Genomic DNA, 22,259 nt, shown 5'->3' with positions numbered 1-22,259 from the left:
AATTCTGAAACCCCCAGATTAAGGAGAATATATTACAAGCAACAAGAAAAAAGTGATATAAATATGACAGTCACAATTAAAATCACACAAGACCTAACAGTAACTACATTAAAAGAAACAGAGGTCTTGGAACATATTATATATATATATATATATATATATATATATATATATATATATATATATATATATATATATATATATATATATATAAAAGATATAAAAGAGCAAAAAAACTAGGGTTCTGGCCAAAAATATCACACCTAGCAAAGCTATGCATAATTCTGAATAGGAAAAAAATGGACATTCAATGAATTGCCAGATTTTCAGGATGTTATTCCAAAAAAACCCAAACTTAATAGAAAACTTGACATTAAGGTCCAAGAGAAATATAAGGTAAACAACAAAGACTACTTTCAAGGGACACATTAAAAACAAACTATGTTTTATACACGGAAATGTAAATCACATGTGTGAGATTGTCATTAATCATTTGTAGTTCAAAAGAAAGATTGGGGTAGAGTTGAATATGAAAACTATATTTTCCCATGTGGGAAAAAGTAAATATAGCAATTATGCTATACGAATGAGGTGCAGAGGAATTATGGACACAGAGGAATTAGATAGGGGAGAAGGGTTGTTTGTTCTGAAATTGCCTCTTACTGGGAATGGGTTAAAGAGGGGAAAATATACATATATCTCAAAGGTATTAAAAGTCTTCTGAATTTATAAAGAAATAAGTGGGGGAAAGAATTAAGATAAAGAGGGAAATGAAAAGGCTTGTAGATTCATGGGAATGGGATAAAGTGTATAGGAGAACAGAAACTAGTACAATAATAGAGGGAAAGGGTGAGGGAGATGACATGAGAGGGATCCTTGGTGGGGGCTGGGAGGACAGGTTAAACAATAGTGCAGCAAAGTAATGAGTAGAAGTAAAGCATAGGAGTCATCAGGGATAGAAAATGAGAAATACAAACATAATAATGATGATCAGGAGTAGAATTTATTAGAAAAAAGGGGGGATGGACAATATATAGAGTTCTGAGTCTTTCAAAAACAGTATAGCTTGATAATGAGCTAGACTCAGAATTGAGAAAGAAAACATTATACTGGATTGTAGTTGAAAACTGCATTATACATTTGCCTCTAACGTTTTTCTGGAAATAATGGCCCATCTTTGTAAAATTGGTATTTTCCAATGATGTTATATGACTATTAATAATGGAATAACAAAGTCTCCAAAGAATTAAACAGGAAAGCAATGCTGATAGACATAATGGGTATGAAGAGGATGCAGCATATTTACCAATGAAGAAACATGTCAAAATCATGTAAATGTTACGATCAAGGAGCTGTACAATTAAAACCAGAGACTACATAAAGAAGAAGGCATCCTAATCGCTCCACTGGTACCCAGTGCAATGGCAACAGATTAGGAGAAAGGCTTCAGTAGCCAACAGAATAAATCCCCTATGATGAAGGATTTATAAAATTATCAGAAAAAAATTGGAACCCAATGATATATGGACAGATTGTGATATGGGATTGTTTGATTTTTATATTTGTATCCCCAGTACTTTGCGTAGTGCATGGAATTCAGTAGTGATTAATAAATGCCTTTTTATTCATTCAATTGAGAAAATGTGGTGGGTGGAAATAATAGTAGATATATTTCAAATGTGCAAAGTGCCCTTTGAATTTCTCATTATCCTTGTAAGGCAGGTGCCACAGATCTCATCGTTTTACAGATGAAGAAACTAAGGTTTGATTGAATGACTTGGCCACAGCCTCACAGCAGTATGTTTCAGATTTATAACTTGAGCTTAGCTCTTCTTAACACCACGTCCATAATTTAGCCCTATATGCTAGATAGACTGCCTCATAAAATGTCTCCACATGCTAGCTTTTAATGAGTGAAAGTCTCTTTTCCAACTGCTTTTGTCCATATGATCTGAAAATTAAAGCTAAGTAATCTTTCTGTCATACTTCATGTACAAATTAACATTGAAAGGAGAAGGAGCAGAGGCATATGAAAACAAAAATGAACATTAAAATAAAAGACACATGTCCACTAAAATGCCTTCATGTATTAGGCTAAGAAAAACTATCTTCACCCAAAACATTTTGTTTTTATTTGTTCATAAAAAGGATCTCCAAAAAGAATCAGATAATCATGATGGAGCTGTCCTTGTCCTTCATTTGCTTGCATGTGCATTCAAAAAAAGTATCTGAAGACAAAGATGCAAGAAATGTACCTTGCTGAATTATTTTGAGATCAATTTTGCAGAAAACTTCTACAAGTGATCTGAGTTGGAGAAGAACAGACAAGAGCTATAAGACTGTATCAGATGTTTCTAAAGGAATCTATTTTTTTCCTTTGTGTCTTTTACCTATAAGGTCTACTTATTCAAGGAGACTGCCTTCTTTGATTTTGTCAATGTTATCAAAAGGGATTGCCTCCTTTGATGTTTGTCAAGTCATTTTGTCATCTATTTTTCATTTCCTCCCCTTCACATTGTCTCCCCCTCATAAGTCCCAAGAAACCCTTGATAAAATGTTTGTCTTTGGTCTAAAAGAGATGGCCAAATGACTATTATTTTTAATAACCAGTTGGCCTGTTAATAAAATGATTAAACTCCTCCTCAAAGAATTTTACTTTGCTTAGGTCAATATTCAAATATCAGTACTTGCTAAATTAGGTCTTACCCTATAAATGTTAATGAATTATGGAATAATTCCTTGTCCAATCCTTAAGTGTATGTATATGCATTTTCAGGTAAGTATGTAAAAGGATATTTTAAAACACTATCTTTGCTACCCTTTCAAGTTATATCCTTAAAAAAATTCTTAAATGCAATGTCCATTATCTTTGGTAACTGTTAATAAAACATTAAAAAATACCCAATAGTATATAATATATTTTTATGAGCAATCTAGGTAAAAGGGAATAAATAATTCTTACAAATTAATTACCCCTAGAGAGCAACACTATGGGACTTCAATGTTTAGATAGACTTTAAATCTTTTTAACATGATTGCTTATTTTAAATAAACTAACAGAAAAATGAGGTAATCAATATGAATCATGTTCTCTGTTTGGAAACTTATTTGCTCCTATTAATTCTCAATATCATTCATGCTGAAGTGTTTTTATTTTATTAACTTTCTGTTCTTGGGAACTCTGGAATTCTGTTTAATTGCATTTATCTCTAAGAAAAGAAACTGAAGAACTGCCAACAGAAACAAGAGGAAGATGTAACAAGTACTAAAATACTTGTATTGTCTAGATAACCCGTACAGGTGATTTTATTGGACAACAATTAGGATCTCTGAATGGGGATTAGATAAGCAGAAATTTAGCTGTACAACTAAACACCTCTGTGACACTGGGCAAGTCTTCTTGCTGATAAAATGAGGAGATTGAAATAAACAGCCCCTTCTAACTCTAAGGTTCTATGATTCATTCCCATTATAATCAACATCTCAAAGCCATAATGTTCCAAACTGATCTCATTTTCATTCCTCTCCTCCAAAGGTTCCCTATTTTCATGAAAAATTCCACTTTCTTTCTAGTCTCTCAGGTTTTTTTATCTCAGTATTAACCACGACTTTTTACTCTCCTTGTGCCCAATTATCCAATCGGTTGCCCAAACTGTCCACTCTTTTCTCCACAACTCTCATGTTTCTCTGCTTACAAAATCACCATCTTGGTTTAAGCTCTCATGGCCGCACAGACATCACTTTGATCTCTTTGACTTGCCTCTCACCAAGGCAGTCTAATATACAAATTGCTATCATAGTACTTCAGGCACATAAAATGTGACTGCCCTACTAAACCAATTCTGGTGGGTTCTTATTGTTTCTAGTATTAAGTAAAATTTCTCTTTTTAACTTTTAAAGTCCTACCCAACCTGATCTCAACCTATCTTCTTAACCTCATTGGATATCACTCCCCATTCTGCACTTTGTAGATCTTCTTTCTGCTTCTCAACCATGAAACTCCAAATCAGGAGTGTGTTAGTGCTAGATCATACTGGCTTGCAAGAGCCAATTGTTAACTTTATAGCAGGAGAATTTATATATCAGAAATCTGCAAGTGTGATAAATCAGGGCTTGATTTATTGTTTGGTTAATTGTCTATTCTTAAGTAATGGATAATATATTAATAATTCAGTTTAAACTTGGAAGAATGCAATATAATTTGAAAAACCTGGTTGTTAAACATTTATCAGCCCACTCTTGCTCCATATCCATGCCTTTTCATGAGTTCCCCATTCATGGGATGCTCTCCCTCCTTACCAATCCCCTCTGTTAAAGTACAATCAAGCATAATCAAGTACAATAAGGTACATGAAGCTTTTCCTGATCCACCCCAACTATTTGTGTCCATTCTTCTTCATAAACTAGCTTCCACTTCTATTTCTATCTATTTGCATCTATTCCTTTCATATTTGTTGTATATATTAGTTTATATTCTTATTATCGGCTTCTTTAGAATATAACTTTCTTATGTGATTGTTTCTTTCTTTGTGCTTGTATCCCCAGCTCTTACCACAGCCCGACCCCAAAAAAGGGTTTAATAAATACTTGTTAATTGACTTGCTGATAGATTGTAAGCACTGAGAAAATAGGGTCAATAAATACTTGTTAATTGACTTGCTGATAGACTATAAGCACTGAGAAAACAGGGTTTATACCATTTTTCATCTTAGTATCTTTTTGTGCAAAGTACTTTGTGCATAGTAGGCATGTAATGAATCTTTGTCAAACTGAATTGTTCATATGTTCATTAAAAAGGAGGTTTAAGGACCAGATTCAATGAATATGGCAATGACTGTTAGTCCTACCTGGGGCAGCTTTCCCCATTACTGACCATCCCTAGGAGCCAAAAGAAGTCATGGAAAACTAAGAATTTTTGCCACTGTGAGCATCAGCTCCCTGACTGATTTCTGCAACAAGGACATGATGAGACCCAGCTTCCTCCCATTTCACTTACCATGGTAAATAATTCTCCTTGTGATTGTGTTGCCCCAGGATACCACCTGTTCTTTGATTTGTCCCAATATAGTGGGGCAAGTCTTTTAAAGCTTTTAAAGCTAAATATTTTTCCCTATCACTTTGTCATAGCTAAAGTGAACATCACTTGATGAAAAGGAGTTAGAGGGACTGGAAAAGCACTAAATAAATAAATCAGGCTCTCTAAATGCCTTTTAATAAGGAGGAACATTTTGCTCCACAGAGCTTAAGGTTTTGCCAGTCAGAAATTATTCCCCACTAAAAGGAGCGATAGTGTGCTTAGCAGGCTAAAGGGCTTAGCCATTAATAAGCTGATTGGCCTTAAAACAAACACCAGAGTTTGGTTCACCCCCCGGATTATTAATATTAAATACTTATTTTTTGATACTAAATATTTATTAATCAGTGTCTGGCTAAGAGTTGATCATGACACACACCTCAGAATATGGTTAAGTCCTAACTGCCCTTTTAGGGAGATGGATCAGATGTATCTCACCACAAAAAAAAAAAAAAAAAGCACAAGGACATTTCTCCATTTCTGTGCTCAAAAAAACCTGAATTCACAGGTGTGGGGTACTCTTCCATTGACACAAGTCATGAACCCTGGAAATATTGATTGACAATATTTGAGAATTGCAGGGGCCCCCAAAATCATCACTTGGTAGAAAAAAGACTTCAAATTTGAACAATGAATATTGTTCTGGAGAACAAATTACCCGTGCTAGATGATGGTTGTATTACATATTTAGTTGCAGCCGGGGGTGGAATTGTAGAGAAGAGCATTATGTAATTCACTATATAATTAGACTATAATTGTTCACATATTATATAATAAGGAGCTGAACCTGTGCAGAGAATAATAGAGCTGGCTGTCACTGAAGTGCATATGGATTTTTTGAGTGTCCTTGATAAGGCAATAAGTTTCAAAGGTCATCAAGGGTCAAAAGCATAAAAGAGGAAGAAAATCAAAGATGAGATAGCATAGTAGCAGGGGAAAAGCCCTGGGCTTGGAAGAAGTTGGCTTTTGCTGATTACTTCTTGTGTGATGCTGGACAAGTCATTTCATCTCTAAAAGTCAGGTTTTTTAAATCTATAAAACAATGATGTCAGGCTGGGTGATGGTCCTATGAACTAGTCTGTCACCTGATATACTTTATGGTGATCTTATGGTCCAGGGGAACTCAGACTACATGCATTTAAGGAGGAGTTTGACATCGTTTGCATGTTCAGAAATCCCCAAGAATTAAGCAGCACTGTGCTGAAGGAATCACAATGTACTAACCAAAGCAGGTGCCAGGCTGATCTACAAGAAACAGAATGCACTCCCCTCAGAATAGAGGGATAGTCTCATCCATCTCCTAACAGTCCCACTGACTAACTCCTTCTAGGCCAATGTTTTACTCTTTCCAGGTTTAAAAACCAGTGCAGATAAATATTTAGGAGTAAGACTAAGAGGCAAAGGAGTAAGTCTCCGTTCACACAAAGGTCCATTGCTGCTGAGGTCCATTGTTCACTGAGGACCAAAACTTGTTGCTGGAAGGCTTGGATTAAGAATTTGAGTCTAATCACTGGTTCCTGCCTCGCTCAACCCCATTCTCCTGTCAAGTCAAATCAAAGAGCATTTATTAAATGCCAGGGACCATGCTAAACACTGGGGGTATAATGAAAGGCAAAAACAAACAAAAACAAAAATCCCAGCCCCATTGATTTAATGGGGGGAGACAAAAGGCAAAACCATGTACAAACACATTACGTAGGTATTAACTCTTCATTAAGATTTGAGGCATTTATAAACTACAGGGAATAGGAAGAGAACATGAAAGTCGTACTGTTCCCTTTCTGTGTTGTATTTTACTTGAACCATAATTTGATGCAGACTTAGTAATGCTCAAGGCTTTTCTCTATTAAGTCATTTCAAATGACTATGCTTGACTTCAGTATTGCACAACAGAAAAAATACCTTTGAAAAAAAGGACTTACCACAGTAAAAATAGCAATTAGGCAACACCAAGGTGATTGCCCTGAATTATAAGATGTGAAGCTAATTGATTATTACTATCATCTAGCTTTTTAAATATTTCATCAAAACACTAACAATGACTTAAAATTAAATGGATCCAAAACATTGGGAAACCACATTGTTCATCTATAAGACAATTCATGGGCAAACAATTAATCAAAACTAAGATGAATTTCTATTTTTTTTCAGACACTTGCTTTGTGACGTCAGTCATTCAAGTTTTCTTGGCTTTAGTTTCCTCAGTTGTAAATAAATATAATAGCATTTATTTCTCAGGGTTGTTGGAAAGATCAAATGAAATAATATTTTTAAAGTACTTAGTACAGGACCTGATATATTCTGTTGTTATTTTTTAAGTTGCTTTCCACTCTTCATGATCCTATTTGGGATTATCTTGGCAGAGGTACTGGAGTGCTTTGCCATTTCCTTCTCCAGATCATTTTATAGATGAGGAAACTGAGGCAAACGGGATGAAGAGACTTGCTTATATTCACAGAATCAAAAACTTTCTGAGGCCACATTTGACCTCAGGAAGATGAATCTTCTGGCCTGCAGACCAGACAGTTCTATCCACTGTACTATCTAGCTGCCCTCTGGCACATAGTAAGTACTTAATAAATACTTATTTCCTTTCTTTCTTTGTTATTATTAATAGTGAAATACATTCACATGACCTGCCTCAGTGGATTATTTTGGATCAGAGTTTGAAAGTCTGAAGTACTGTATAAATGTTATTATATAAAATAATAATTAAAATATAGAGATAATAAGAAATGCATAAATTAGTATGATTAATAAGCATATGTTATTGAAGGAAAGGCAATGTGGTTTCTATAGTGGAAAATCATGCCTTATCCACTTTTGAAAATGCTTAGATATTCTAGAGAAGGGAAACCAACAGACTTTATTAAGTCAGTCAGATAACAAACACTTTACCTAAGTCTTCATGCTAAACACTAAGAATATTAAGATCCCCCCCAAAAAAGTCCTTCTTCCTCCAAAACAAAAACAAAAACCCAGACACACAAGACTGTTGGAAAACAAACACTAAAGGAAGAATTACTTCATTCAAATTCTGGTTCTGCATGGCCAAGTCACAAAGACTGTTAATTCATCTATAAAACAAGAAGTTTGGGCTAGATCAAAACTTCTTAAACTGTGGTTTGTGACCCCATATGGGGTCTCATAATTGAATGTGAAAGTTGAGAAATAATTATGACTTATTATCAATAAATGTTTGGTTTTTATACTTATTTTATATATGGTACAAATATGGGGTCACAATAAAAATTCCTCAAGTGAAAAGAAACCATGAGTAGAAAAAGTTTAAGAAATACTGGGCTAGATGATCATTAAGGTCTCTTAGCTTCTATGATCCTACAGGCAGTGTTGTATTAATAGATGACCCTATTGCTTAAACATTTCCTAAGCAGTTAAAAAATATAGTGAAATTTCTAAGAATAAGGAGGAGACTTGACTCTTAGGGTAATGAAATATAATCACAGTAAATCAGCTTCAGGAATCCTTTATACAGTTCAGGTTCTCAGAGAGGTAAGAAAGACAGAGGTGGGAAAAGTTCAAAGAAAGGCAACTAAAATAATTCAGGGGAAGCCAGAAAGATTAAATTTCCTTAGTCTAAAAGGACAAAGGTTTTAAGAAGATGTGATCATAGCCTGTAAAATCACAAAAGGAATGGGAAAATTGATATATACTTATTCACGGGGTACACCCTGAAGCTTAGAGTTTGGGTGGATATAAAAGGAATTAAAAAAAAATACAGTGGTCAATAAACTTAATGAAAGTAAAAAGTAAAAAGGCAGCTCACTTTCATAGATGTAGAAATGAAAAGGATTATGGAAATCGCCTGATTCAAACTCCCTCCAGTTAAGGTGACCAAAACCCAGAGAGAATGTTTTTTGTCCATGATTACACAGTTATTAATAACAAAATTCAAATTATAAAATGAACCTTCTGACTCCAAGTCCAGCTGTCTTTAATCTTGCTATGTTGTCTTCCATCAAAATAAAAAGAGCTTCAAAAAGGATAAGTTGAAGATAAATTCATTTAACAGAATCAGAGCTGATTCCAATAGAGAGAATGAGACCAAAGAAGCAGCCCTAATCTTGAGTCTGAATTAATGGAAGGCAACAACCAGGTACTTTTGTAGACTATCTTTTGGTGGAGATGTAATTTAGATTAAACACACAGATATACAAAAACACATTTTTCTGGATGGTGATTTGAGCAATCATTTTAGATGTTTATGAGTAATGAGGAGCTGATAGGTAGTGCAGTGGACAGAGTACCATATCTGGAATTAGGAAGACATATTTATGAGTTCCAATCTGGTCTCAAGCACTTATTAGTTGTGTGATCCTGATCAAGTTACTTAACCCCAGTTGCCTCAGTTTTCTTATCTGTAAAATGAGCTGGAAAAGAAAATGGCAAGCCATTCCAGTGTCTCTGACAAGAAAACCCCAAAGGGGGTCAGAAAGAGCTAACATGCCTGAAAAATGTCCCCAAAACAAATGAGTAAAGGATTTGTAGTTTAACTTGGTAGCAAATATGTACACATATGCGAAATTATGGTAAAAGATCTAGTGTGCTGATGATGTAGAAGACAAAGATCTGGAAGATGGAGTCAGGAGGAACTAAGTTTAAATTAAAATCTTTCTTAGTCTTGTTTTCCTCATCTATAAAAGGGATACCAGTAACATCTACTTTACAGCATTGTTGTAAGGATCAAATATGTGTCAAGTACTTTTAGAACCTTAAAGTATCATATAAACATTAATCGTTACTATTATTATTAGCCAGAGTAGTGCATGAGTTGGGTCTGATAAGGGTTTGGGACATTGTAATTCTTTTCTTAGAATTGAGATTTTAGTATTAGAAATCGAAGTTCTCATTAATTAGGTTTCACAAAAATGCTTCATACTTTCTCAGTTTCAAGAACTTTATAATCTGTTACTTAAAATATTTAGATTATGTGATAACAATTAACATTAATTTCATCATGACTTCATGAAGTAAGTAATAGCAAGTACTGACCCCATTTTATAGAATCCATTGTATAGAGCCCAACAGAGGCTCAAGGTCTGCGATCTGATTTGAATTCAGGTCTTTCTCATTCCTAATACTCTTTCTGCTCAACATTAGAGAGCTATCCTGGCAACTTAATCTTGGCCAGAATGACAAATATCCATTCCCATGTGCTAATATCATATAAGTCCAAACAAGAACTCACAAATAGAAAAAAAAAAAGATAATCCTCTGGAGCTACTTATTCTTCAGAGAGAGTCTGACAACTTAATATTGAGCAACACTTTCCTTGTACATTATTTTAAGAATGTGCTTGAAATAGCAGTCTGTGCTGAGAAAGGCAGAGGAGCTAAAAACTTATCCCATCTTCTCCAAGGGCTCCCACTCTGGCTACATCATAAAGGATGGGTGGTCTGGGCTCTGGTGATTTGGGCTCTGGAAGTCTAATTGAGAGAATATGAATTCAATCAACTAGAGGGACTTTCTGATCCTGTGCGCATGTTTGATTTTTTGATTTATTCTTGGTGCTCAGCCATGAACATTCAACCCAATGACCTAGACTGGTGCTGATTGACAAACTTATTTAGAGTATTGCTAAATCGCATCTTAATTTTGTAATTTTTCCACATACCGTAATTTGAACTGTGATCGAACTTCCCCGTGTTCTATTTGAATCAGTTCATTGTAACAAGCAGTGATACTGCTGTTCTCCATAAATCTCTGAAAAAAAAAGAATCAAAAATAACCTGTGAGATATACACAATCATTTGTTAGAGAGGAAAACCTTAAATAAAAATAGTTTCCTCCCTCTTCATCCTCACTTTGATTTCTCTTATGTTATTCCAAATAAGTACCAGGAAATGAAATGAAAGACAGAATACATGTTCTCAGCCTCTAAATTACTTCTCAGTCTTAGAAACTCCATGGTAGATATCAGGTGAACATTGATTGTTGCTTCACAACCTTTTGTTGATTGTTGTTCAGTTACTTTTCAGTTATGTTCAACTCTTCATAATCCCATTTGGGTGTTTTTTTTTTTTTAAAGGAAAGATACTGAAGTGGTTACCATTTCTTTCTCCAGTTCATTTTACAGATGAAGAAACTGAGGCAGACACAGTTAAGTGACTTGCCCAGGGTTACAGAGCCACTAAGTATCTGAAGCCAGATTTGAACTTAGGACTCCAAAGCAAGGGCATTCTATTCACTGTATCACCTAGCTGCTGTTGATTGTGGACTTTCCTTAAAGTTAAGAATATAGGCAAGTTTTAATATTGTTCATGGACGTCTATCAACAATGTGCTAGTAAATGTGTAAGGCACTAGGTCTTCAGAACAATAAAATGTATGCACATACTTTTAATTTTTAATTTGATCTTTTTATGTATATACTTTTCAGTTTAGTCTGGATTACTAATAATTTTCTTCACCATTTTGTTAGTCTAAATTCCAGCTCCTTAAACTGTGGGGGGTCACAAAATTATGATTTATTATAAATATTTTACTTGTATAACTATTTTATACACCTATATACCTGAGGTTAAGTGGTTAGTTGGTTGTTATCCTTCATTCTCAAAATGTTTTCACTGTTAGAGTTGAGTTATAATGTGTCTGACTGTGGCTAATCAGACCAATATGAGCTCAGAGTGTTCTGCCCCAGGTTGGACACACAGATCCATATGAAGATTTGGGGTGGCTTCTCTAACTTTACACATCTCATATTTCTTTTGGACTAATCTAATTCTGCTCATAGAGCACTGCACCTTCTCTGATAAAGGGATGCCATGTTGGGTGGTCCTGTGACAGTTTCTTCTATGTCATACAATCAATTCTAAAGTTCTAGAGAGATCTTGAGAGTATTCTTGTAAACATTTCTTGGGTTAAAAGGGGATGCAAGTGGGAAAAGTGTAAGAAGTCCTGGTTTAAACAATCAACAAAATAATAAATCAAGTCCTTACTTGTAGTGTTTTCTGTAATGTAAATGCTTACATTGAAAATTTAACAATCAACTGTTAGGAGTTAGTTCAAGTTAGCTAACGCACACCCCAATGGCTATTTAACAGCTATAGTTGTTTAGCTCTATTTTATTTCAATAAATTTCCAAAAATCTAATGTTGAAAAAATAAATATGTTATACTCTGTATTACAGATTTGCTTATATTTCCTATCTGCGAGTCCTGCCTTTCCACATTCATTTATGTAGTTCAGATTATTTTTGTTCATACCTTACTTCAATTACCTATACCCCAAACTTCTTGAAAGCAGTTGCTTAAACATCACAGGCAATTAATAAATGCTTGATGAATAAATGGATAATGAATTATATAACATGAAATGTCTGTTGAATTTAATGGCCACAGTCAAAAACTCCGAGAGATTTATTATAGAAAAGATTAAGTAATTCATCTGTTAATTCACTGGAAATATACTGAATACCTATACATATATATATATATATATATATATATATATATATATATATATATATATATATATATATATATATATATATGATGTGTATAGATAAATTAAGATATGGTTCCTTAATTCAAGAAATTTTTAATCTTCTGAGGACAGAGGTTAAGTACAAAACACATACACAGAGCCTAAATGCAACATGTATTATAACAACAAACATTATATAATAAGTTATATGTATACATATAATTATTACATACAATTATAATAATGAACAAAAAGTCATTCATATATGCAAGCTTTCTGACCATATTCTCTTTTCAATAAAACACAAGGTAGTGTTTTCCATAGTTGGAAGACATCATTACAGCTTGTCCTGGTGGTGACAAATTAGGTAAACATTTTTAAAGTGCATGACCTTTAGGAAATAACAAATATAACTAAGCCAATGGCATCTGCTTTCAAGAAGTTTAGGGTATAGTTAATAGAAGTAAGGTATGAACAAAAATAATCCGAACTACACAAATGAATGTGGAAAACTGCATATATAAGCAATTTAAAAGAAAATATATAAAAAAGGAATGTTTGGTTTAAATTTCAAATTCTTAAAGGAGATTAATGTGAATAAGGCTGAATTTGTGATTTTGGAATCAGATTGGTAAAATTCTTTAACATTATGTTAAGGAATTTGGATTATCCAGGATTTAGCAAAGGGCCTGCCACATTGTTGTTACTGTTCAATCATTTTTCAGTTGTGTCCAACTCTTTGTGACACCATTGGAATTTTCTTGTCAAAAATACTGGAGTGGTTTGCCATTTCCTTCTCTGGTTCATTTTACAGAGGAGGAAACTGAAGCAAACAGGCTTAAGTGACCTTGCTCAGGGTCATAATTAGTAAGTGTCTGAAGCCAGTTTTGAACTCATGAGGATGTCTTCCTCATTCCAAATCCAGTGTTCCACCTAACTGCTGTAGCACAAGGCATTTAATAAATATTTATTGATTGACTGATTAATGGATGCTCTGGAGAACCTTGAACCTCTGGCTGGGGAATTTGATTATGAGCATCTTTCTTCACAGAATACTGATTTATTGTGAAACACATAGGAAGATCAGTATATCTCTTTCATGAACATAGCAGAATAATGCAGAAATAATACTGATTAAAAGATAAATTTCAGCAATTCTAGAAATACATTTTGTCAAAGATATGAAAACATACTTTTACTTTTTGATTTGAGATAAGAAAATATTTCTTATCTAAAATCCTATAGGTCTTTATAATTATAGCAAAATAACTGCTATGGAGGAGCCAACAAAGCCAGAACCCCCTTTTTGAAACTTTACAGGTCATAGCTCATAATCTAGAGTGTCTCTCATGGGCCACCTAGTCTAATGGCTTCATTTTACAGATGAGGAAGCTGAGGTGCAAGGAGGATAAGTGACTTGCTGAAAGAAACATTCTTCAGAGGTCGAATTTGAACCCCAGTTCTAGCAGGATGTCTCTCTAGTGAATTCTCAGTTCATTGTCCTTCCTTCTTGAAGAGGATCATGGTGTTGGGGAGGGGATGTGATGATATGCAAGTGAACTAGATTTAAGTGAGGGAGGGGCTGTGCAAGGTCACCTGCTTCACCTTCCCCTCCAGAAAAAGGAGGGCTGGATCCAGTGGCTAGATATAGATCTGGAGGGCTGGAGATGGCCCTGGAAGCAGTTAACAGATCTAAGTTTGACTGAGGCAACACCCACTCAATGATTAAAGTTAGACAGCAATTGAGGCAAAGAATCTCTTCTTTCACCTTGTCCAAAATAATCTAAATTAAATGAATGAATTTAGGAGGGGAAGACCTTCAGGGTTTCTGGGCAAAGCAGAAATGACTAGTATTTACCTTCAATCTGAATCAATCAGGACCCAAACAATGACCAAATGGGGCCTAGGACGCATTGGTGGCCAAAAGAATCAGATTGGTTTTGGTTTAAGGCCTGGTCCTTAAGAAAGAAATCAAGCCTAGTTTAACCCCAAGATAGTTTGGGAGGATTCAGAGATGCAAAAGAGTAAAAAAATGTTTTTGTAAGAGCATCTATAGGTAAGAGTATGATATTCTATGTGGACAGAAGGAGGGAAGAAAAGAGGAGGGGAGGGAGAAAAGGAAAGGAAGGAAGGCAAGAAGGAAGGAAGGAAGGAAGGAAGGAAGGAAGGAAGGAAGGAAGGAAGGAAGGAAGGAAGGAAGGAAGGAAGGAAGGAAGGAAGGAAGGAAGGAAGGAAGGAAAAAGGCAAGCAGGAAGGAAGAAAGGCAGGGAGGCAGGAAGGAAGGAAGGAAAGAGAGAGGGAGGAAGGAAAGAGAGAGGGAGGGAGGAAAGAAGAAAAAAGGAAAGAAGGGAAAAAAGGAGGGAGGGAAGGAGAGAAGAATATGTCAATTAGAATTACAACTAAATAAAAAGAGGAACACAAATTTTCAGATAGAAAAAAGTAGGTTCATTCATGGCTCTAAGAGGTCAATTAGTACAAAGTTCTTTGAATATTTCTCCTGCAGAATGCCACTTATGAATAGAACTAAGACTTCAATGAGAGCTATGTTGGAATACCTGATGGCACAGCTTGTTCCTGGATCTCAAATCAATGGCCATAGACTTTGGTCTCAGTAGGCCAAAGAGCCAGCAACACAGGGCTGGGTTTCAGCAAATAATTCAATGCAATCAAAACAACTCAGATATGGGAAACACTCTCACGGCAACTGGAGAAAACAAGAATAACACGCATAGTTGGAAGAATGTAGGGGTGAAATGTTGCCAGCTAAATCATTTTGCCCAAAAAAGAAAAGTAGGCCTCCATGTTTGGGGGGCCAACAATGGAGGGTCCTATTAATCTCACAATAAATTCAGAAAAAAGTGAAATAATTCCTCAATCCCCACAAATATGTTCACTTTGTAAAGGCAAGTTTTTATAAGAAGTACTTTTTTTTTTTTTTTCTTGGAGGTGGGGTCTCTCACTCTTGTCCAGGATCTTCTCCAGTCACTGATATGCCTGATTCCAAAGCTGATCATTATGGAAGTTATTTTAACCTGCTTCCTTTTTCTGACTTGAATGGGATTATCTTTCCATAGACCATTTAGGGGCCCTTTCCTCTCAGGGAATCATCATATTAAAGTTGGTCTTAGCATATATATCTGATCAGATTTACCCTTACTACATCTCAGAACACCCAAACTCAACAGCCCATTAGCCTCAACCTTCCCAATAATAAGGATAAACAGGCATTAAACATTACCCTTGGCCGAGGGAGACTTTACAACCTGGCACTATGATACCAAGTGGACTGGAAGGTTAATGTTTTTCATATGGATGGGCATTATGCCATATATGGTGGAGACATTATATATTTCAGTAGGATTTAAATGTTAGAAGGAAACAAAGTATTGTACTTTTTTTCAGGGTGAAAGAATTACCAGTAATAACCAGTTACTTAAAGTATTACAGGACTTGCACAGGGTCACACAGCAAGTGTCAGATATGGGACCTGAACCCTTTCTTATTCTAAGGTCAGCCCCCTACCCCTGCACTCCTCTCCTCAGCAGTCTTGCTCTTTAAATTTCGTTTTTTCATAAAAAGTTCAAAACATGAGGTTTAGTCTGCCTTCTTTTCCTTTTTTGAATAGATGTGGAAGCTTCAGTCATTTAGAAAAGGAAAGATATGCTTCAATCGATTCTGCTTTCTGTGCTAATTAGAGGCAGATTCACTGAATGAGGGCCAGACCTTGAAAATGTTGATGACCAAGAATGGTCATTATATGAAAGAGGCCAGTCTAAGAAACATAAAGACACTCCCAAAGACACTCCAGTTCCCTCTAAGGAATACAACCTTCAGTTTTATTTTATTCTCTCCTCAATGTGTAGGATAAGAAGAAAATTTTGTGCTGCTTGGGGCTGAGGGAAGCTTGACAGATACCATAAAAAATAATTGTAGGTTGGGGGGAAGATGGGGAAAAAGGAATCAGAGAAATTGTTTTCTGAAGATGAGAAAAAGGAATCATGAGAGGTGATGATGGCTTGTCATTTCTCCAAAAGTAGGTTAAAGAAAATGAGTCCTAGTTCCACTCACTCTCTACCAATCTCTCTTTTCTGTTGCATAAGTGCAAAAAGTATCCTTGTAATCTCACTCAGGTACAGCATCCATGTGTATCAGAACCGAATGACCTCCTTTAAGGATATGGATAACAGATGAAAAGAAAGTGTTCAGAGAAGGAAGGACAGAGCTGATTAGGAGCACCCTATTCGATTCTACAATGTGGAACATATTATCTTGAATGTTTTATTTAGTATTGTTATTTTTATCCCTAAAGCATACCCCCGGCACAGAAATAACCTCATCCCAAAATGTAGTTTCTCTTTCTCTGTGATATAAAGCCAGGAAAAGATTTTTTAAAACACTTTTCCACCTCCCCACTCACCCAAATCCTCCATCCAGGAAAATCAGACCTAGCTTGTAGTAGCAGGGCATCTAAAGTTTAAAGAGGAATGTTCACAGATCCTATTTTGAAAATTCATGAATTACCCCAGAGCATGCCATCTCTTGAAGATTCAGTCTACTCACATCAAAAGACCACAAAAGACTGAGCAACAGATGCAGTATACTTATTTAAAATCTGATAAATCTATTTGGGGTAATCAATATTGATCTAGCCAGAGAACTTAGTTTTAGCACTCAAAACCTATTCCCCCATATTAAAGATGAAAAGTACATTTTTGGTATGGAGGCAGGTTTTGCCAATGGTCCTAATCATAACACATCAAGAACTAAACTGGTTGGTGATTAATACTAATTAAAGTATTGTGTTAAAACTGAGTATCATCTGTATAATCTATGTGTTGATTTGTATACTTCTTATGAATTAAAACATAATAAATATCTGTTTTTAAGATTGATATTTCTTGATTTGACTTTTTTATTCCTTTTTTTCCCTTTATTCTTTAAGCTTTCTATATACACTCTAGTCCTCAAAATCTGTCAGCCTCCAAGAATATATCTTTATGTCATCACTTCTATAGTTCTTGTTTACATCACTTTGGTAGACAAACAGCATTTTCTTAATATAGCAAACACCTAAAGGAGTTTGTTGGCTCCTTGAAGAGAGGAATTATGCCCTATTTATCCTTGTCTTTTTCCTTCCCATACTATTGCCTAGTATAGTCTTTCATACAATTTTTAAAAAGCTTCCTTTTAAGAGAAAGGGAAAGGATCTTCAAAAAATTATTTTTGTGGCATATGATTGTGATGGAATAATATTGTGCCATAAAAAATGATGAACAGAAAAATCTGGGTAGACTTATATGAACTGATGCAAAATGAAGTGAGCAGAACTGGGACAGCATGGTGCACAGTAATAGCAACATTATAAGGATGACTAACCGAGAAACTTAACTATCCTGATTAAAACACTGATTTAAGACAAATGCAAGGAAATCATCAAGAAAAATGCTATCCACCTCCAGAGAGAGAACTGAGGAACGCGGAGTGCAGTTTGAAACATACTTTTTAAACTTTCTTTCTTTTTTTTTTTTTGCTTTGTTTTCTTTACTCTTTGCATGAATACATATATAATTGAGATCATATTTCTTGTCTTTTCATGGAATAAGAAAGGAAGAGAATTTGGAACTCAAAATTTCAAAAGGTGAGTATTATAAATATTTTATATGTAATTGGAAAATAATAAAATAAATAAATATATATTTAAAATAATATGCTTGTTTGTTGAATAAATGAATAAACTTACAGCTCTGAAATCTAATTTCTTCAGGTTAATTTCACTGATGTCAACTACATCATGGTTAGGGTATTGATAAAAATGAAAACTCCAGCTGGACACAGAGACAAAACCATATACATACATACATACATACATACATATATGAAACACACACATATGCATCATCTGCTCTTAGGGTGGTCTAAACATGAATATTTAAGGACTATGATACTTTGGACAGAGGCAATGGGATATGTTTTTGAGGGGCTTAACCCCTAGCACTCTGAGATGTGCCAGACATACAATAACAATGATCTCAGGGGACAATAACTCTAAATAGTTGATCAAATTTTACTTTCTCCCATAAAATTTGAAGTACTTCTGTACTGACCAAACATTTAGAACTATTTTCAATTAAGTCAGTAATTGTCAGTTATTTTATCAGCCATTAATCAATTATTATAACAACTCACATTAATATATATTTATTACAATTAATTAGCATATTGATTATCATCAATCATTTGCTTGTATTAATAGATTATTAAATGCCTGCTTTGTGCCAGGCACTATGCTAAATGCTAGGGATATAAATTGTAGCATGAAACTATTGTTATTGTTCATCTGGCACATATCACAGTGCAAGGGGTTGATTTTCTTGAACTTGATTTGTTTTTAATTAAGGATTTTTTGGGGAAAAAGACATTATCTGTATAAATAGAAAGGTTCTACATACCCTATTGAAGCCTGCATGGAGAAGAGGAAGGACTGACGTTTCTTCACGTTCACCCGATCTGCAGCAAAGCAGAAAATGTGGTCACTCAGCAGATACAAACCAGGATTCCTCACACTGAAACATGAAAGAGAGCAATGAGGCAAACATATATTTAGCTCCAACAATGGCCCAAACGGAAGGCTCCTTTCTAGTTCATTTTAATGGTTGGCACTTGCTGATAGGTATGTGCAAATTGCATATATGGCTGTATATGTTCCTGGGGGTTAAGAGTCCCTGACTTTCCATGGTTTGTATTACCTTTTCAGGTGGAAAAAAATAAAAACAAACAAGCAAAAAAGAAAAATTAAAAAAGAACCCCTCATAAATCAAAAATCAACATAAGGTTGATCATAAGGTTTGGAGCTAGAAAAGACTTAAGTGATGTTCTTATTCAGTCTTTTCATTTTATCAACTGAGAAAGAGAAGAACAGAGAGGAAGATTTCCCAAATCATACAAGTAGTAAGGAAAGAAGATGGACTAGAAATCCAAGAGCTCTGATTAAATAACCTTGAAGCTTCCTTCCAGCTCTAATGATAGGATGCTACAATCCAAATCCAGTGTTCATGACACTATTCAGTAGTTGTCTCAAAGGAAGTCACATTAGCACTGAGTAGCCATTTGGATCTATGTGACTGATTTATCTCTTGCAAATGCCATAGATCTGTAACACCTGAAATGCCTCCTGCATCTCATTGGGGTCTCAGTTTTTTCATTGTAAAAGTACTGATTTGGTCTAGATTATTTCTAGGACTTTTCTAGCTCTAAAGGGGTAAAGAAATAAATATTCCCATTCCTAAGGTCTGTAGTTAACACCTGATGCTGCTAAAGAGCTGTCTAGGAATCTTTCGTGTTCCCTTTCCCTGTAAACTCTCACGAACAATGGGGCAACAACTGAAGAATATGTATTTTACAGATAGCACAACTTGAGAGCTAACGATGGAAGAAGCTGACTTGGGAATGTAAATTGATCTAGATGAATAGGTTTGGAAGGAAAAGGCAAGAGAAAAAAAAGAAAAGAATTTCTAAGGCAGAAACAGTTTTCAATAAAAAGTACCCCTAGACTACATTAAAAACCCTGCAAACATCTGCTAAGGAAGGCTGGCCTTGCAACCAGTGTTTGATGAAGGATAATGCCAGCAGCTACATCTTATCATCAGCCTTGACCCAAGGAGATAAGTTGTCTCCATTAAGAGAGAGAGAAAGGGTATTACAGAGATATCCTGTATCAAGGGGGTAAAAAAAACCCACTATAATATATTATTGAAAGGAAAGCAGATAAAACTGAATAAATGGATAAAGAGATGAAAATCTTAAAGAATACTTCCATTGCCTGATATCTTGATATTAAAATTTTGTCTATTATAGGGTATCCCAAATGTCTAAGGCTCAAAACTAAACTAAGATTTTTGGGTCACCTTGTATTTGTAATGGGACTTAAGCTAAATTCAGGACCTAAAAGGGAACTTTTTTTCTTCTTCTGCCTGCACCCCAGGGGACAGCATCCCTCTTCTGAATAAAACATCAGCCTTAGAAACAACCACTTGCCCAGGGGTAGAGCTAATTTATGCCAGGCAAGTAAAAAAAGAATATATGTTTCCTTGGTTTTGATGCTAAGGTTATTTCTAATAACAAACCACTTTTGAGGAAATGCTACAAGGAGAAGGTGGAAATAACCAGTTTAGGAAAGAAGGTGTGTGGACTAAGTTTTTGCCTTTACTTCAGAGACATTGAAATACTATCAGCAACTTAGGATCACCAGAGGAGAAAATATCAAAAAAAAAAAAAGAACTAGAAAGAAGATACAACCTTAAGTTGCCATCATTGATTATCACCCTAAAATATTTTAGGGATTCTATTAACCAACAGTGCTCAAGGGGCTATGATGTATGGTGAGATAAGAAGCAACTTTTCTCTACATTTTTATAGTAAAAAAATCTGGAATTGAGAAGGAACGACAGGCTTTGGGGAAAAGGAATTCTGAGTATAGTAGATCTAAAGATATCTTGATGGAAGGATAATTCTTCCATAAGGAAACTGCATTCTATCAATTCTCCTTTGGACTAAAATTCCATAAGATCCTGCTATTTTCATATTGGAAAATGAACTTAGAGATCATTTGGTCAAAGTGAGTTATTTTATAGATAAGAAAGGTAGAGTCTAAAATACCCATGTCATTCGCCCAAAGTCATAAAGTGAGCAAGTGGGTAAAAAACAGAATTCAAATGTAGGTCTTAGGAATCCAAAATCCAGAGCTTTTTACATGACCTATTTTCTCCCCCCATGCAATTAACAAAGGTTAGTCTTTCCTGGGGTTTTTCACTTTATGAAAGGAATCTCATCCATCTTGACCTCTTAAACTCTCTTAAACTGTAAAGTCTTTGATGATGGAAAACTGTGCCCATTACTATAATATGTTCAATTCTCAACAGGCCTTAGATCCTCATTCATTTTTTTCTTATTTTTATCAATATTAATAAGGACCAATGGCAACAATAGGAAGGAAATAATGTCTACGATATCAAAAATCTGAGCGTCCTCAATATCTCTAAACTGATGGACTAATCTCCCATGAGGACACATGTGAAGTTCAAATCACCTTTCTTTGTTTAAATAATTGCTTATAAATCAGTTTACAGGTCATTTAGTAGAGAAAAAACCATCTAGCTGAATGTTTTCCAAACTTCTTCAGTCATCTAGCAGGTTCCCTTTCTTTTCTTTGCACATTAAGACCTCAGTTACTTATTTTAATTCTGTCACTAATTAGCTGGGTTACTTTGGGTAAGCCACTTCACTTCTCTGTTCCCATTTTCAACCAATGATTGCTAATTCTAACATCCAAGAATCTGTTCCTTAATAGTACTTCTTGTTTTAAGGGTCTGGCCAAAAGCTAGGCAATCTTCTTTTTTCCCAATGAAAACAGAGTATTGTTCTCATGCTACACTTTGTTTCTTCTTAAATGGAAAAAACAAACATTTTCCATGTATTATTTTTTTTAAAGAATAAGAAAGAATAAATGGGAATAAAATTCTCTCCAAAGTTCCTCCCTGGTTTTTTATTTATTCCTAACATATGATGACCTTTCCAATTCCCTGTTGGTTTTTTTTTTTAATCACATAATGGTATCATTAACTACTGCTAAAATCAATTAGACAAGATAAAGGTTTGAAATCTACAAAGAAAAAAAGTCCTTCCAGAAATTTGCTCAATAAATGACAGCCCCAACTCCTAGCCCTCTTTCTAAGTAGGCTTGT

The 22,259-nt window shown here is 34.9% G+C and overlaps 1 protein-coding gene across 1 annotated transcript in view; it reads right to left on the bottom strand.

Moving 5' to 3' along the window:
* The window catches only part of PDE8B (phosphodiesterase 8B), a 275,081-nt gene that overhangs the window by 95,107 nt on the left and 157,715 nt on the right, over positions 1–22,259 (bottom strand). Inside the window, exons 5-6 of the mRNA XM_074282330.1 lie at positions 18,969–19,026; positions 10,710–10,798 (exon numbers count right to left, since the gene is read on the bottom strand). Coding sequence (XP_074138431.1) covers positions 10,710–10,798; positions 18,969–19,026 — 147 coding nt within the window. The remainder of the gene's footprint in view (positions 1–10,709; positions 10,799–18,968; positions 19,027–22,259) is intronic.

Source organism: Sminthopsis crassicaudata, chromosome 1, assembly GCF_048593235.1.
Source record: "Sminthopsis crassicaudata isolate SCR6 chromosome 1, ASM4859323v1, whole genome shotgun sequence".
Lineage (NCBI taxonomy): Eukaryota > Metazoa > Chordata > Mammalia > Dasyuromorphia > Dasyuridae > Sminthopsis > Sminthopsis crassicaudata.
Note: the sequence above shows the minus strand (reverse complement) of the source record. Positions and strands in the feature narration are given on the sequence as shown.